The 15,469-nt window shown below is 38.2% G+C and overlaps 1 protein-coding gene across 2 annotated transcripts in view; it reads right to left on the bottom strand.

The window, feature by feature from the left end:
• The window catches only part of KCNT2 (potassium sodium-activated channel subfamily T member 2), a 436,080-nt gene that overhangs the window by 123,033 nt on the left and 297,578 nt on the right, over window positions 1-15,469 (bottom strand). For both annotated transcript variants that reach the window (XM_056110603.1, XM_056110604.1), the window contains exons 15-17: window positions 9,708-9,857; window positions 7,323-7,552; window positions 1,553-1,766 (exon numbers count right to left, since the gene is read on the bottom strand). In XM_056110603.1, the coding sequence (XP_055966578.1) occupies window positions 1,553-1,766; window positions 7,323-7,552; window positions 9,708-9,857 (594 nt within the window). The remainder of the gene's footprint in view (window positions 1-1,552; window positions 1,767-7,322; window positions 7,553-9,707; window positions 9,858-15,469) is intronic.

Below are 15,469 nucleotides of genomic sequence, written 5' to 3'. Positions count from 1 at the left end.
GTGGACGCCCACCTACAAGATGGTCAGACTGCTTCGTCAAGACCCTGAATGATCGCTTTGAGGCTCTGCATGTTCCTAGAATGAACAGATGCCACTGGGCTACGCTAGCACGCAACAGGGATGAATGGAGACGTTACTGACACCCGCTTGCGTAAATCGATGAATAACGGGGGATCAAGTGATCAAGATAATTGAGGGGAAAATAAAAAGAATATTATATGATAGGTAAAAACTTGTTAAAATTCAAATTTTCAGATTCATAAGCAATGTATTTTAGAACATAGTCATATTCCTTCATCTTTTGTGCTTCTGTGTTTGTTTCTGCTGTTATTCATTTTATAGGCACATTTATGCTTCAGAATATAAATCAGGTGTTGTAACAAGGACCAACTAATTCATAAATTGTAAAGTACTAAATGATTCTTCTAGAAAAGGATTGTCATGCCTCTTTCCAAAAAACTACAGAAACTTAAAGATGTATTATTTTTACAAAACATATTTAAATTCAAATGCATTAAAATGACTCACTCCATCAATATTCACTAGTCATGGATGTAAAACAAAATGGAAGTACATGATTGAGTTAATTATTCATTGAAACTCCCAGAAAAGAATTTTTGTTGAAACTATGCTTAAAATATTATCAAAGATACTCAGTTTGTTTGCTAACTTTATAAAAATAACCACCTGCACATTTTGGCAGTACTGCTGTTTAAGATGAAACCATCAAAACGTAGTAGCATGAATTAATTGTTTTTAAAATGAAAATGTAATGTGGAAAGAATTTCTTTATTCAATATGAAAGCTTATTTTCCTTTGGTAAAAATTTTGAACAAAATCATTCTAAACCCTACTCAAACTATTTTCATATGTTATTAGTTCAGAAGTTAACAAAGAGCACATTTTTGCATTGGTGGTGTTTGGGGGCTTCTTCTTACATGGAGCCAGGAATCCTGGCTGTGTTCAGGAACAACACAATATACCAGGGGCCAAACCCAGTTTTTTTTCATGATTTTATTATTTTTGGATCACACCCAGCAATGCACAGGGGTTACTCCTGGCTCTGCACTGAGGAATTACTCCTGGAGATGTGTGGGGGACCATATGGGATGCTGCGAATCAAATCTGGGTCAGCCACATGCAAGGCAAGAGTCCCACCAGCCCCCAAACTCAGGTTTAACACATGCTGATCACAAGCTCCAGCCTCTGGAGCTCTTTATCCAATCCAGTAAAATATAAAATTCCATTTTAATTAATATAAGGAGAATTTAGATCACATAAATAACGCTAGTTTGTGTTTTATTGATTTGAGGGATGAGAACAATTTGCGGAAAATGGAACATAAATCTATATTGAAACAGAAATTAGAGAGCTTAAGATGTGATGAGTAGCATATATTATTGGTTTCTTAACCAGTATACTTTATACCTGAAAGGAAATTTCAGAAGAATTATGTAGGAAGGACTCTAGATGCTTCAAAAGGTAAGGCCAGTAGCTCTCCATGGAAAATCCACATATCATAAAATTATACAGCGTAAAAAAGCAAACTTACTCTAAATTTGAGGAAATGACTTCATCTGGTGTAGTTTCGTCTTCTGATTGATCACTTAGAAGATCACAGGTTTGAATAGATGAAGTATCTGCAACCTCTAAAACAGGAGCTATGCTGGGTCTTCTGGCTTCTTTGCTTCCTTCTGCAGGAAGAGACAGGGTGGGGCCACTGGTCGACCTACAGCTTGTGTCTTGCAAGTCTATAGCCACGGTCCCTAGAAGGAAGAAACATGAACATGTATTAAAGATTTCTGCTAAAACATGGCATATGAATTGCTTACTATTCAAACTGAACTGTGACATAATCATAGTAACAAGGAAATACATTTATAGTTTATCCTTTCATCCCAATAGTTACTGAGTTCTTTTTTATGTGGGGATTTCTGTTCTCCATCCAGGCTGAAAAACTGTAAAATTATAAAATAGTAAATTTGCTGAGTTTAGCTCAAGAGCAAAAAAAAAAAAACCCAACAAAAAAAATTTGTACAATCCTGAAAAATTATTTAAGAATTCAAGGGTAAATAAATCATGTTACCGTATTAAAATTTAGTTTACACTTGTTAAAAATTAGCAAAACCATTTTGGCGACTTCAACTTTCATTTTATTTTTGTTTGGCGCCCACACTCAGTGGTATTCGGGGCTTTCTCCCTGCTCTGTCCTCAGAGTTCAGTCCTGGAGTTGCTTGGGGACCATATGGGATGTGGGGGATTGAACCTATGTTGGGCACATGAAGGCACAAACTCTACCTGCTGTGCTGTCACTCTGATCCCCTGGACAATTCACTTTTGTGGATTTCTCATTTTATCATTCACTCTATTCGTTCACCATTTTATTGAATTTGTTTTCATTTACTGATTTATGACCACTTTTTATATTCAACAAACATTTGTCGAGTAACTACTGTAAGACACAAACTATTCTGGACAGAATATGCAGACAACCAATCAAACTTGACAAACATATGAACTTTAATCAAGGCCTCCTTTTTTCATTTTGGTTTCACAGCAGGCAATGCTTGAGGACTCCTCCCACCATGCTCAAAGCTGAGAAATTCCTCCTGGCAGTGCTTAGAGGATCATTTGACACAAGGTAACCTGGCCTTGCATCATGCAAGGCATATGTACTATCACTCTGTACTAATTCCTCAGGCCCCAAACCCACGTTTTTATATCATAATGCCACAGAGAAAAAAAATCTAGAAACGTAATGTATGATAAAGGGTTGCTGATTAAAGGGAGTAAGGACTTTTACACTAGACAGAAGGAATGGTCACTGTGAAGTATGACATTTTTGTATTAGAAAGATAGTCAGGAACATACTAACTATAGGAAGAACAGCAAGTACAGAGAGCTTTAGGTTTATGCATAAATGAACTTTTAAAAACATTAAACAGGACCCAAGAGATAGCACAGTGAGTATGACACTTGCTTTAGATGGGGCCATCCTGGGTTCAATTTCTAACTCAAAGGATCCCCTAAGCCTCAAAGGGAGTGATCCCTGAGCTCATAACCAGAAGTAAGCCCTGAGCACCTCTGGGTGTGCCATCAAAATAAACAAAACAAGACAAAAACATTAAACAAATCCCATTGGGTTTTTTGTTGTTGTTGTTGAGGGAAGAGGATTTCTCAAGCAGTGCTCAGGGGATGCTGGGAATCTACACCTGGCAATACTTGCCCATCTAAGTTGCATCACTGAGTGAGAGACTTGAGGATGCGGGGCTGCTGGGGTCCTGCAAGCTGTGGACCTCCAACCACCAGATGATTCTGGAGAAACACCAGGGCTACCTGGCTTTGTGAAGCCACCATGGACACAATCATCATGAAGTGGGTCTATGTGTTGCTAGGGATTGAACTGGGAGAGGGCATATGTCACCTGCTGCACCGTCCTTTTGTATTTGTCATTGGAATTTAAGAATAAGACATTGCTTTCAGGAAAGCTGATGTCTTTCCTATCTGTATAAATAAAGCAATCTAACAGATGAATGCTATCATAGATCATGATGACTCATTTTACTTATGAACTCAATGTCTGGACATTCTGCTGAAAGTCTTTAAGTCTTCTGTCATATTCTTTGAAAGAACTATTAAAACTGTATTTCCTTTTTTTTCTTTTTGGGTCATACCTGGCATTTCACAGGGGTTACTCCTGGCTCATGAACTCAGGAATTACCCCTGGTGGTGCTCAGGGGACCACAATGGATGCTGGGAATCGAACCTAGGTTGGCCGCGTGCAAGGCAAATGCTCTACCTGCTGTGCTATTGCTCCAGCCCCCAAACCATAATTCCTTTAATGTTCCTCTTACCTCACTTGTTTCTTGAGTGTAACGGTACCAGTTTTTACAGGGGGAAATGCATCGGTTTTGAGGGTGACAGAGACAAGACTGGAGAGAGTACCAAAGTAAATAAAAAACTGGTACTGACTTTGGAGTATAGATGCATTACACTCAATAGATACACTGTTGCTTGGATCAGAGGAAGAATCTGAAAGTAGTGAGTAGGGGGAGTCTTCAATGAGGGGTATATACTTAAGTATGTTGTGACTAAGAAAAACCTGCTCTAATAGTCTGAAAAGATATATGCACAGCAATGTTTACTGCAGAACTTAGTCCAATAAAAATGACATGTAAATTGCCCGGATGTCCAATGATAGGGAAAGAGATAAAGAAGATATATATATATATAATATATGTGTGTATATATACATATATGTGTATATATCTTCTATATATCTTCTCTATGTATATATAAGATACACATACTGTATATATATACACAATATATGTATACTGTATATATAAGATATGGGCTGGAGTGATAACAGTGGGAAGGGCGTTTGCCTTGCATGCAGCTGACCCGGGTTCAATTCCTTCATCCCTCTGAAGAGCCCAGCAAGCTACCGAGAGTATCCTGCCTGCATGGCAGAGCCTGGCAAGCTCCCTGTGGTGTATTCGATATGCCAAAAACAGTAACAACTCTCATAATGGAGACATTACTGGTGCCTGCTCGAGAAAGTTGATGAACAATGGGAGGATAGTGCTATAGTGCTATTGTGCTTGATATAAGATATATACAGTATGTATATATCTTATAGTATGTATATATCTTATATATAAGATAAATATACATAGTGTGTATAGGCTTTTGTTTATGTATTGAACAAATATATCTTTGTATATTATTATCATATAAATAAAACATAAATATCAAACAATTCCAGGTACTTCAGCACAGACTCAGTATGTGTACATTGTCTAGTATCATTATTTAGGGGATCTTCTTGACTCTCAGTTTAGGAGAGAAATTTCACTGTCATTTTACTAAAAGGATAGTGGTGTTTTCTGTTTTTAGTTAAATAAAATGTAGGAGGCAATAGTTTAGACTGAGGGTGGAAATATTAGTTCATCCTGTATTTTTTACCTGTAATATTTGCAAATAGAAAAAAAACAGTGGACAACTGAATATATCATTGGAAGAAAACTTTAAGTTGTTTCATAAGCTGGAGACTTATCAGTTCATGAGAACAATTAAACCTGTCGGAGCAGATCTGAGTACTCAAGGAAAATGAATGTGTCTGATGCAGAGAAAAGCACTGGGTGTTTTAAGAACAATACAATCAATATTCTCTTCCAGCGAAGATGTCAACTAGATTTAGTGACAAACTGGTGGCCTTGCTAGAGTAGATTTAGTGATGTAATGGTAGCATATGTCAGACTGAATTAAGCTGAGATTTGAAGAAACAATTAGATATCAAGCTCATCACCAAAAACAATCTTTCAAGGAATTTATTTGCAGAGATATCATGGCAAGGGGTCTAGAGTGTCTTTGTGCATATGTGTGCATGGAGAGAAAGAAAGAGGGATAGAGGAATAAAGGGACAAGTGGAGGAATGTGTCAGTGAATTAGGGAACAACTGAGACAGATAATAAAGAGGAATTAATGAGACCTCAGAAGGAAAAAACAACGGTTTCCTTGCATAAGTGAAAGCATTAAAATCGGGAGATTTTCTTTGTTACAGAAACTACAATGTTTGTAGACGTGGGAGAAAAATTTTAAGCAAATTCTATCCTTGTCTCAATAAATACATGTAGCTTGCATGTCATAATTTCAAAGGTGAAAATTAGGTGGAAAAAAGATGGAGCTTTTTGAGGAAACAATGAAGAAGGAGGAGGAGATAGTGCAGTGCACAAGCATTTGCCTTGCATGGGGCCAACTGGGATTTGACCACCAGACCTCCATAGTCTCCGGAGTACACCAGGAGTAATCCCTGAGTTCAGAGCCAGGAGTAAGTCCTGAGTATGGTTCAGTGTGGCAAAAGGAAGGAAGAAAGGAAGGAAGGAAGGAAGGAAGGAAGGAAGGAAGGAAGGAAGGAAGGAAGGAAGGAGAAATAAGGAAAAAAGCAATGAATTATCAAAAATAGTCTCTTGTTGATACTAAAGAACTTACAAATGAAACGAGGAAGTATTAGACAACTATATGGAAGCTTTGAATTACCAAATGTCTATGAACTTAACAATTCATAAAATGTATGAGTATACTTAGAGAAACCAGGTTTGTAATATACAGAGGTATTTTTGTTTGCCATTGCTGACTCTGCAACACTACAATCTTTGTTGATCATCACTTGACATAGTCACCAAGCAAATCATTTCTTTCCTTAGCACATTCTCAGAAAAGCCTTCTTTCCACAGGACTGTCTTAATTATCACAAGTATCTTTTGCCTTCAGAATTATTTATGCAGATTCTTTACATTGTGGATCTCTTTACAGCAACTTTGACAGAATAATTTTCTTAAAAAATTTGCACTGTAGCTTAGGTAACATGCTAAAATAGCATTGATATTTATGGCTGTGAAGGAGAGTTATCACATCCTCACCACAACTAAAGTGTCCCTAAGCCTCCATTACCAGCTATAGAACAGCGGTAGGGCATTTGCCTTGTGTGCACCAGCCTGGCTGAGCGGGGTTCGATTCCTCCGCCCCTCTCGGAGGGCCCAGCAAGCTACCGAGAGTATCTCGCCTCCGTGGCAGAGCCTGGCCTCTGGCAAGCTACCTTTGGCAAGCTACCTGTGACATATTTAATATGCCAAACACAGTAACAACAAGCCAATGCCAAACACAGTAATAACAAGTCTCAAAATGGCAACGTTACTGGGCCTGCTAGAGCAAATCAATGAACGGGAGGACATGTTACTTTCAGTCCACATTCACGTCTCTTCCCTCCCCACCATAACCTCCAGTGACAGCTTGGGATGCTGTTTAATAATTGGATTTGTTGCCATTTTGTACTGGCTATCCACCCCCCCACACACACACTTTTTTTTTCTAAACACAACAAATGTTCATGTGAGACCACCTCATATTTGTCCTCCTTCCTCTGACTTAGCCCCTAAAGTAATACCTTCCACTTCCATCTAAACCTCAGCGAACTGCAAGCTTTTATCTTTTCTTCTGTGTAGTAATCCATCAACTCTGGTACTGAAAAAAAAAATTGAATTTGAGAGCTGGAGCAGTAGTAAAATGGGTAGGGCACGTGCACTCAACCGATCTGGGTTCAGTCCCCGGCAACCCCTATGGTGCACAGAGTTCTCAGCCCCAGGAGTGATCCCTGAACAGAGAGCCAGAATTGATCTCTAAGCACAGCTGGGAAAACCCAAACAGAGCAAAATAAAAATAAATAAAACTGAATTTGAAATCTTGATGAAAGTTGAAGCATATTTACTATATATTTTTAGAAAGGAACTAATGGCATTTTGAAATTAATTTCTACTTACCCATGCTGGCAATTATACTATGCACAGGTAATCTAGAAGGTCCATGATAAAATGACCTTGACATGTTGCTTTTCTTCTGTTGGTCTTGGTTTTTAAATGCTGAATTCTCTTCTTTGGTAATATTAATATAAAAACACGTATCTGAAGCGTTCATAATATAACGAGGACCTGGATTCAGTAAAATGTTTTTATTATCCTCCCTCCTTACACCAATCAGGCAGACACCAAACCTTAATTAAAAAAAAAGAAAAGAAAAGAGTTTAAGAGTTGTAAGTCAGCAAACAAGTGATTTCTTTTGTTTGTTTGCATATGTAACAAAATTAGTAAATACTTATAAGATTAAAGTCAAACAAAAATTCCCAATCAGTACATTTTCAAATCTGAAAATATCCTAAGTGTATATTTTATAGAAAAATTGTCTTGATTTCCCTGGAAAATAAAGTTGACTAAGTTATATCTATCAATAGAGATTTTTATCAAACAATGAAGAACAAAATAAAATAGAATTTATCAGGAAACATACCAAGTAGTAAAAGAAATAGTTGTTTTTATAAACTTGCCATAAATTTATCTTATTTTGCTCAAAAATTCATGAAAATATTCTATTTTAGTTCAAAGAGAGGTTTATATTTAATTACCTAAAGGAGATGGAAAATCTTAGCTATATTCCTAAAATCCCTTCTTGCTTTGTTTTTCCATATATGTTTTCACTAAATTTTAGGAAAAAAATTTAGTAAAATATTTGTAAAACTTTAACATAAATAATAATCCTTGAATGTAGGTAGTAAAGTAAAGTAAAGGCCCTCCCGTTGATCATCGATTTGCTCAAGTGGGCCCAGTAACGTCTCCATTGGAGACTTTGTTGTTACTGTGTCTGGCATATCGAATACTCTCGGTAGCTTGCCGGGCTCTCTGGGAGGGGTGGAGGAATCGAACTTGGGTCGGTCATGTTGGCTGCGTGCAATAAATATCTTACATATTATATTAGTGAAGTATGTTAAATACATAGACTAAAATATACCTCATTAATGAATTAATACTGATGACATTATTTTAATGCTATTTTAAAAAAATGAAACAAAATATATTTCATGTTTGAATTAGAAAGCATATCATTTTAAACTTATATTTCTATGGTCAAAAAAGTGGTTTTCTAGATGCCTAGATTTTATATATCTTATTATTTTATATATCTTATTATGACTTTGTTTAAATACCTGAGGGGCTACTCCCAGTCATGCTTGGGCTTGGCAGTACTAGGGAAAACCAGAGTTATCCCAGGTTGTGGTTGGGAGCTATGAGGTAGCAGAGAAAGAATTCAGAAACTAAATATGCAAGGCATATTTCTCTTTAAGTGATATTAAATAATATGTAGTAAACACACAGGAGGGAGGTCTGGGTTCAGTTCCTGACACCACTAGTCTCTTGACACCACTAGTCTCTTGAGTATCACTGGATGTTACCTCTAAGCAATGAGCCGTAGGTAGCCCCAAAGCACTTTTGTGAGCCACTGTCACTGTCACTGTCCTCCTGTTGTTCATCGATTTGCTCGAGCGGGCCCAGTAATGTCTCCATTGGAGACTTTGTTGTTACTGTGTTTGGCATATCAAATACATCATGGGTAGCTTGCCAGGCTCTGCTGTGTGGGCGAAATACTCTCGGTAGCTTGCCGGGCTCTCCAAGAGGGGAGGAGGAATTGAACTCGGGTCGGCCATGTTGGCTGCATGCAAGGCAAACGCCCTACCACTGTGCTATCGCTCCAGCCCTTTGTGAGTCAAAAACAAAAAATAAAAAGAGAGGGGTCAGAGACATATTACAGCACATAGACATTTGCCTTGCATGTGCCTGACCCAATTGATTGCTGGCACAAAAAATCCCTCCAAACCCACCAGAAGTGATCCCTGAGAACAGAACCAGGAGTAAGCCCTGAGCACTAATGGGTTTGACCCTTCCTTCAAAAAACAAACCAAAGCGGGAAAAAAAGGAACATGTTTATTAACTTTTATGTACAATTTTACCATATGATATCCCCACCAAAGAGCCAATCTCATTCCACCATAGTGCAAGAGACAACTTATCACTTCCCTACCTTGGTAAGCTCAATTTTGTGATCAGACTCTGAGGGTTTGTTATCATTAGACATGATGTGTTTGTTTCATTATATATGACATCTGTATGAGACGATTCAGTAACTGTCTTTGAAAGTGGTATTTAAATGCTATGAGTGATTTACCATTTATCTTTTATTATTTGGCAGTAGCCTAGGGACTCCCCATTGGGGGTGTTCATCAGGCCATGCAGTGCCAGATTATGTGCTTGGGCACTTTCAGCTCTCTTCCCAAGCCCAATTGATATTTTAATCCCACACTGGAAGTAGAAACATACTTTTTGTGCGCATGGAAAGAGGCATATGTAAAACTTTTCCCTTCATATTCAGCAAAAAATGTACTTTCTTCCAAAACAATGTGGTATACTTCATTCCCAGAGCATCTACCATATGTCTTCTGCCATTGTTCTGGTGACTGTTGGCCTTCTCTGCAACAAACGCACACACACATACACACAGAGACAGAAAAAAGCACAATGAATGTGGTTAATTAAACAGTCATCACATAAGATCTGGAATCTCCCAATTACAAGAATTGGCAAACACAGTATTAAGCAAGTTATCTGTGTTGTAAGCAATGGCATAATTTGAAATCCTTACAATGTGAGATTACAAAGTTTTAAAACTAATGCAATTTGTGAGCTTGAGAAATGTTAGATTACTAGAGAGTGGGAGTTTTCCACTAACTAATTAATGAAAGCATTTATGCTGACCATTAAAAAATGAGTTATAGCACTTGATTTTTAGCTTTTGTTTGTACATTATTTGTAATACATGTTCCAATGTATAATGTTTGCTTAAATACCTCAGTAACAGAATTCACTTCATTTCAGTTATGATGCTTGTTTGACCTCTGTAGACAGTTAATTGTCTTATATTTGTAATTATAAATATATAGATTTCAGTCTACCAATTTTATGCCATTAAAAATTTACTCTTAATTGCAACTCATATCTTTGTAATGGATTTCTTCCATTTGTAAAGAAATTTTATTTTATTAAAATTTTTTTTGAATTAAATTGGATTTTATTTGGAGGATTTTGATGAGGAGAATAGAGAGAAAGTAGGAGAGAGTGGAGAGTAATGCTCTCCAGAGGGAAAGCGGCCTTCCCCAAAGGTGGAGAGGTCCCCTACACATACCCTAGCATTAGATAAGGAAGCATGAAAGCACACACCTCCAGAAGGGAGATCTGGGTGACACATGTGCTTGGGCCACATGGGTACAAGCAGTACATGGGCTCAGGCAGCAATGCCTCTCTGCCCATAAAAGAGAAAAAATTAAAATCATAATTTGACATAAAAATAGGGGTGTCCAAAAGGATCCCAATGTATTTAAGAAAATTGATCAGAGAAAGTGCAGTTACTTTTGCTCTGGAATGTACTGCTAAATGGTCTTGGAAATACATATAAAATTCAACTATGAAGGATTTACTAGAGTCAATAGTTTTTATTTTCCTATTGTGTGCAATAGATTTCATTTAATCTTGCTGAATAAGACCTATGTACACTACAAACACAATAAATGCACCTTCTGTGAGGATTTGGAAAGCTATATAGACATGAAAATATTTCATTAGTGATGCTGTAGATTCTTAATAGAAAAAAACTAGTTGAGTCCTATTTGACACATTCAAATTAAAAAAGAACAAAAACATTTTAGATGCTGTAGAGAGAGTGCAGGAGTTAAAACATTTGCCTTGTATAACAGCTGATCTGGTGTGAGACTCCTGCTGCTGCCTTGGTCTGCTAAGCACTGCCAGGAGTAAACCCTGAGCTGCTCATGTCTTGCATTCCCTCCCCTCCTCCCTAAGTACATTAAAAAAAAAAAACATTTAGAACTCATTATGAAGTTATTGGGACATAATTATATTACAATATTTTCAAGGTGTTAGAAAAATCAGGCATATTTCATGTTTCATTTGCAATTCGTTGAATTTTTTTTCTAAATAGTCTTCAAAATTAAGGACCTGGGACTTAGTTTCTATTGGCCTGATTTAGATCCTAAACCTGCAATCTTGGCTAAGTGATTTGTCCCTGTTTCTTTGAAAAACAGTACCAGTCTTGTTGGCTTGAATAAAATGAGGTAATCCAAATAAATTACTTAGCAGATGTTTGGATCATAGTAATGATTCAGAAATTATTAGTTCTTATATTGTGCTTTGCTAGTTTATCTTCTGCTGCTAAACTCCTGAGCCACCTTCAGCCTGCATAGTCAACTACTAAAGAATAATGGTCTTGAAACTTTCACCTTTTCTTCATAAAATTAGAATATTCTTGAAAATAATAAAGTAAAATAGTAAAACAAAACATGAACTCAATTGAGTTTGACTATGCCTAACTCATGTTTCCAAAGAATGACTATTGCTAGTGGAGAAAACTTTCCCCTTGGCAAACAAAAATAAAATTAGCTTTGTTATGTTTTCTTACTGCTATCTTGTAAGATAGTACTTGACAAAACCCCTTGAAGGGTTGGAAGAATAAAAGGAAATGCTGGTCATTTATCAGAATTAGTTTGGAAATGAGAAAACCAGCATGAGGTCAAATGCTTATCACATAGGGTACTAAAAGTTATTCAAGAGAATAATGAATCTAATTTCAGAGGCTGAAATGGCATTGCATTGTGGTAGCCAAAAAGGACACAGAAGAGAAAGAGGTCAGACAAGGACAGTCAAAATGAGTTTTCTTAAATGACTCGCTTGTCTTCAGAGTGTTTTATATTGGTAACCTTCACCCCAGGGAATAACTATGATTTCTTCTAACACCTTTAATAGTTAATAAAAATCTCTCATTTTAGCTAATTATAAAATGCACAAATATTTTTCCTCAGCTCATGTCAATTGCTTTACACATGTTTGAAATTAGCAACACTATTTAATAGTAATGAGTATGTCCACTTATTCATTCCTGCATGAAATATTTAGTAAGTACCTGATGAGTGTCAGGAAAAGTTCTAAATTCATAGTTTATGATTACAAGGAATATAAGAGTAACTATTCTCCCATTTATTATTAAGCTATAGCAATCAAAGTGTAAAAATAGACACACAGATCAATAGAACACATCAAAGAGTATAGAAATAGACCCAGACATATAAGGCAAGTTCGCTTATAACGATAAACAAGAATATTCAGTAGGGAAAAGGAAATCTTGAAAATAAGTGATGAAGGGAATACTGGACACAATGTGTAAAGAATAAAACTATAACACTATGGTAAGCTATCTTACATCATGCATAAAATAAGTTCAAACTGGATTATAATTTGAATGTAAGACCTGAAACCATAAACTTACTGGAGAAAATAGAGGCAGTGTCTCAAGAGTAGTCTGAATAATGCTAGTTTGGATTGTCAGCAAAACAAAGGCAACAAAAACAAAAACAGGGAAATGGGATTGTATCAAACCAAAAAGTTTCTGCACAGCAAAGAATGCCATGACAAAAACTGAAGAGAGACAACTGAACAGAAAACAAAAATTCAAGCAATCCATTTTTTAAAAATTTTTATTAGTGAGACATCATGAGGTACAGTTGCAGACTTACAAATTTTTGTGCTTGGGTTTCAATTATACAATGATCAAATACCCATGCCTCCACCAGTGCCCATTTCGCACCACCACGGATCCCAGTATCCCTCCCACCCCCCATCCCCCGCCATCCTACACTGCCTCTGTGGCAGGGCATTCCATTTTGTTCTCTCTCTTATTCGGTGTTGTGGTTTGCAAAAGAGGCAATAGGTGACAATCATGTTTGGTCTATAGTCTATTTTCAGCATGCTTCTTCCATCCTGGGTGGATCCTACAAACACCTTTATTTGGTGTTCCCTTCTCTATCTGAGCTCCCTTTTCCCCTAGCATGTGTGGATGGCCTCCAAGCCATGGAGTAAAATTCCTGGTACTAATCTCTGCCATTCTTGGGTGTTAGTCTCCTATTTTGTTACTTTATTATCACACCAAGCTCCTGGAAGAGAACAAGGTTGAGTCTCCTACACTGTGACTGACTGTCCTCACCAGAGTCCAAAGGCTGAAGACCTTCGGGCCCCAGCCAAGGTCATGCTGGGACCACTCTCCACACACTTGGATGAGTCTCACGCATAAAAGAACTGGCAGAGGAACCCAGGTGTGTGGGACCCGGAGCTGAGATCTCCAAGCCTGCACGGTTTGGGACTGTACCTGCAAGTAGCTAGACAGTTACACCCACCAACTGCCGTGTAACCCCAACAATGGCCAGGATTCAGAGATTATCACACCAAGCTCCTGGAAGCTTTTTATTTACATTCATTTAATTTTTCAGGGTACCTTAAATATCCCACCCACATGGCACAGCCTGGCAAGCTATCCGTGGTCTATTTGATATGCCAAATCTAGTACAAAAAAGGGATCTCATTCCCCTGACCCTGCATACGGCACAGTCAAGAAGGATGTGGAAGGAGAGGCTGATAAAATCCCAAGGCAGAAATAGGCTGTCAAAACGAAGAAAGACAAAAATGATTGTCTGTACTTTTAATGCATGTTCACTGGCATCTGATGCATACATCAAGGACCTGATGGTACAAGCGCGAAGGATCAAGAACAACATCATTGATCTGACCAAAACGAGAAGCCATCAATCACATCACGCTGTTTTCGACACTGGAAAAGAACTGTTCCTTGGAACTTGTGACAAAAGAGGCATCGGTGGTGTCGGTATCCTTGTCAACATGAACATAGCCATGAGCATTGATTCATTCGAATGCCTAACAACCCGAATCGGACGATTACACTTGAATAGATGTGGCTCACTGCTGGGAGTTTCTATCTTTGTTGTCTATGCACCAACATCCAAATATGGTGAAAGAGAAACTGAGAAGTTCTACATGGAGCTGGAGAAGTTCTATAAAGATCACACCTACAAAATCATTGTCGGTGATTTTATTGCCAAGATAGAACCAAGAAGATCAGACGATGAACTCCACATCGGGACCCATGGCCTAGAATGGAACGAACAGGGTGACAGACTGTCTGAGTTCATCATGTCAACCAAGACCTTCCATGGTAACTCACAGTTCCAAAAGGCTGAATCTAAACATTGGACATGGGAGTCTCCCAGTGGACGTTTCCACAATGAAATGGACCACATCATATTCAATCCGTGGTTTTGCTTAACTGATGTTGCTGTTGTCCCAAAAAATTCCAAACGGGATCAGACCACTGTCTCCTTTGTGCAAAATTCTACCTGACAGAACACGGAGAAAAGAATGCAAAATTCAAGAAGAGAACTCCCAGAATGACCAGCAACTGGGAGCTCTTTGGCTCTGTTGTGGCAACATGGGAAGATGCCGTCATTGACAACATTGATGAGGAATATGATCGAATGACTCAGCACCTCCATGATTGTGCAAGGAATGCCAAGAGAGAAATAACCACAAAAAAGGCCTTTCTTCGAACACTGTTGAACTTATACGCCAACATGGCTTGGAACATGCCTCAGGCAACCGCAGGCAAACGTCCGAGCTGGCAAAACAATGCAGAGAAGCCATCAAGGATGACCTCAAAGACAGGAGAGCAGCAGCGCTGGTAGATGCGGCAGAAGCCGGGAAAAGCATTTATAATGCCCGCCTGTCCTTCCCCAACTACAAGACCAAGATGACTGCCCTCCGCCCTCCTTATGGATCTATCATATCTTCCAGAAGGGCAATGGAGAAGATTATTCATGACTTCTACTCAGATCTCTTTAATAGCCACGTCCACTTGCCCACATAACACATTCCACATGATGGCTATGTCGTTCCCAATGTGCTCCCTTCCGAAATCCAACATGCCATCTCATCGGTAAAGAAGCAAAGAGCACCTGCCCAGACAATATCAGACCTGAACACCTGAAGAACTTACCATCAGTACTCATCAATACACTGGCTTGGCTCTTCACACGCTACCTGTCTGTATGCAAGGTTCCATCCCAATGGAAAACCAGCAGGACTGTACTACTATACAAGAGGGAAGACATCCACAACATTGGCAACTATCGCCCAATCTGCCTATTGTCTGTCATCTACAAACTGTTCAC

This window comes from Sorex fumeus, unplaced genomic scaffold (genome assembly GCF_029834395.1).
Source record: "Sorex fumeus unplaced genomic scaffold, SorFum_2.1 ptg000010l, whole genome shotgun sequence".
Classification (NCBI taxonomy): domain Eukaryota; kingdom Metazoa; phylum Chordata; class Mammalia; order Eulipotyphla; family Soricidae; genus Sorex; species Sorex fumeus.
This window is presented reverse-complemented; position numbering and strand designations above follow the sequence as displayed.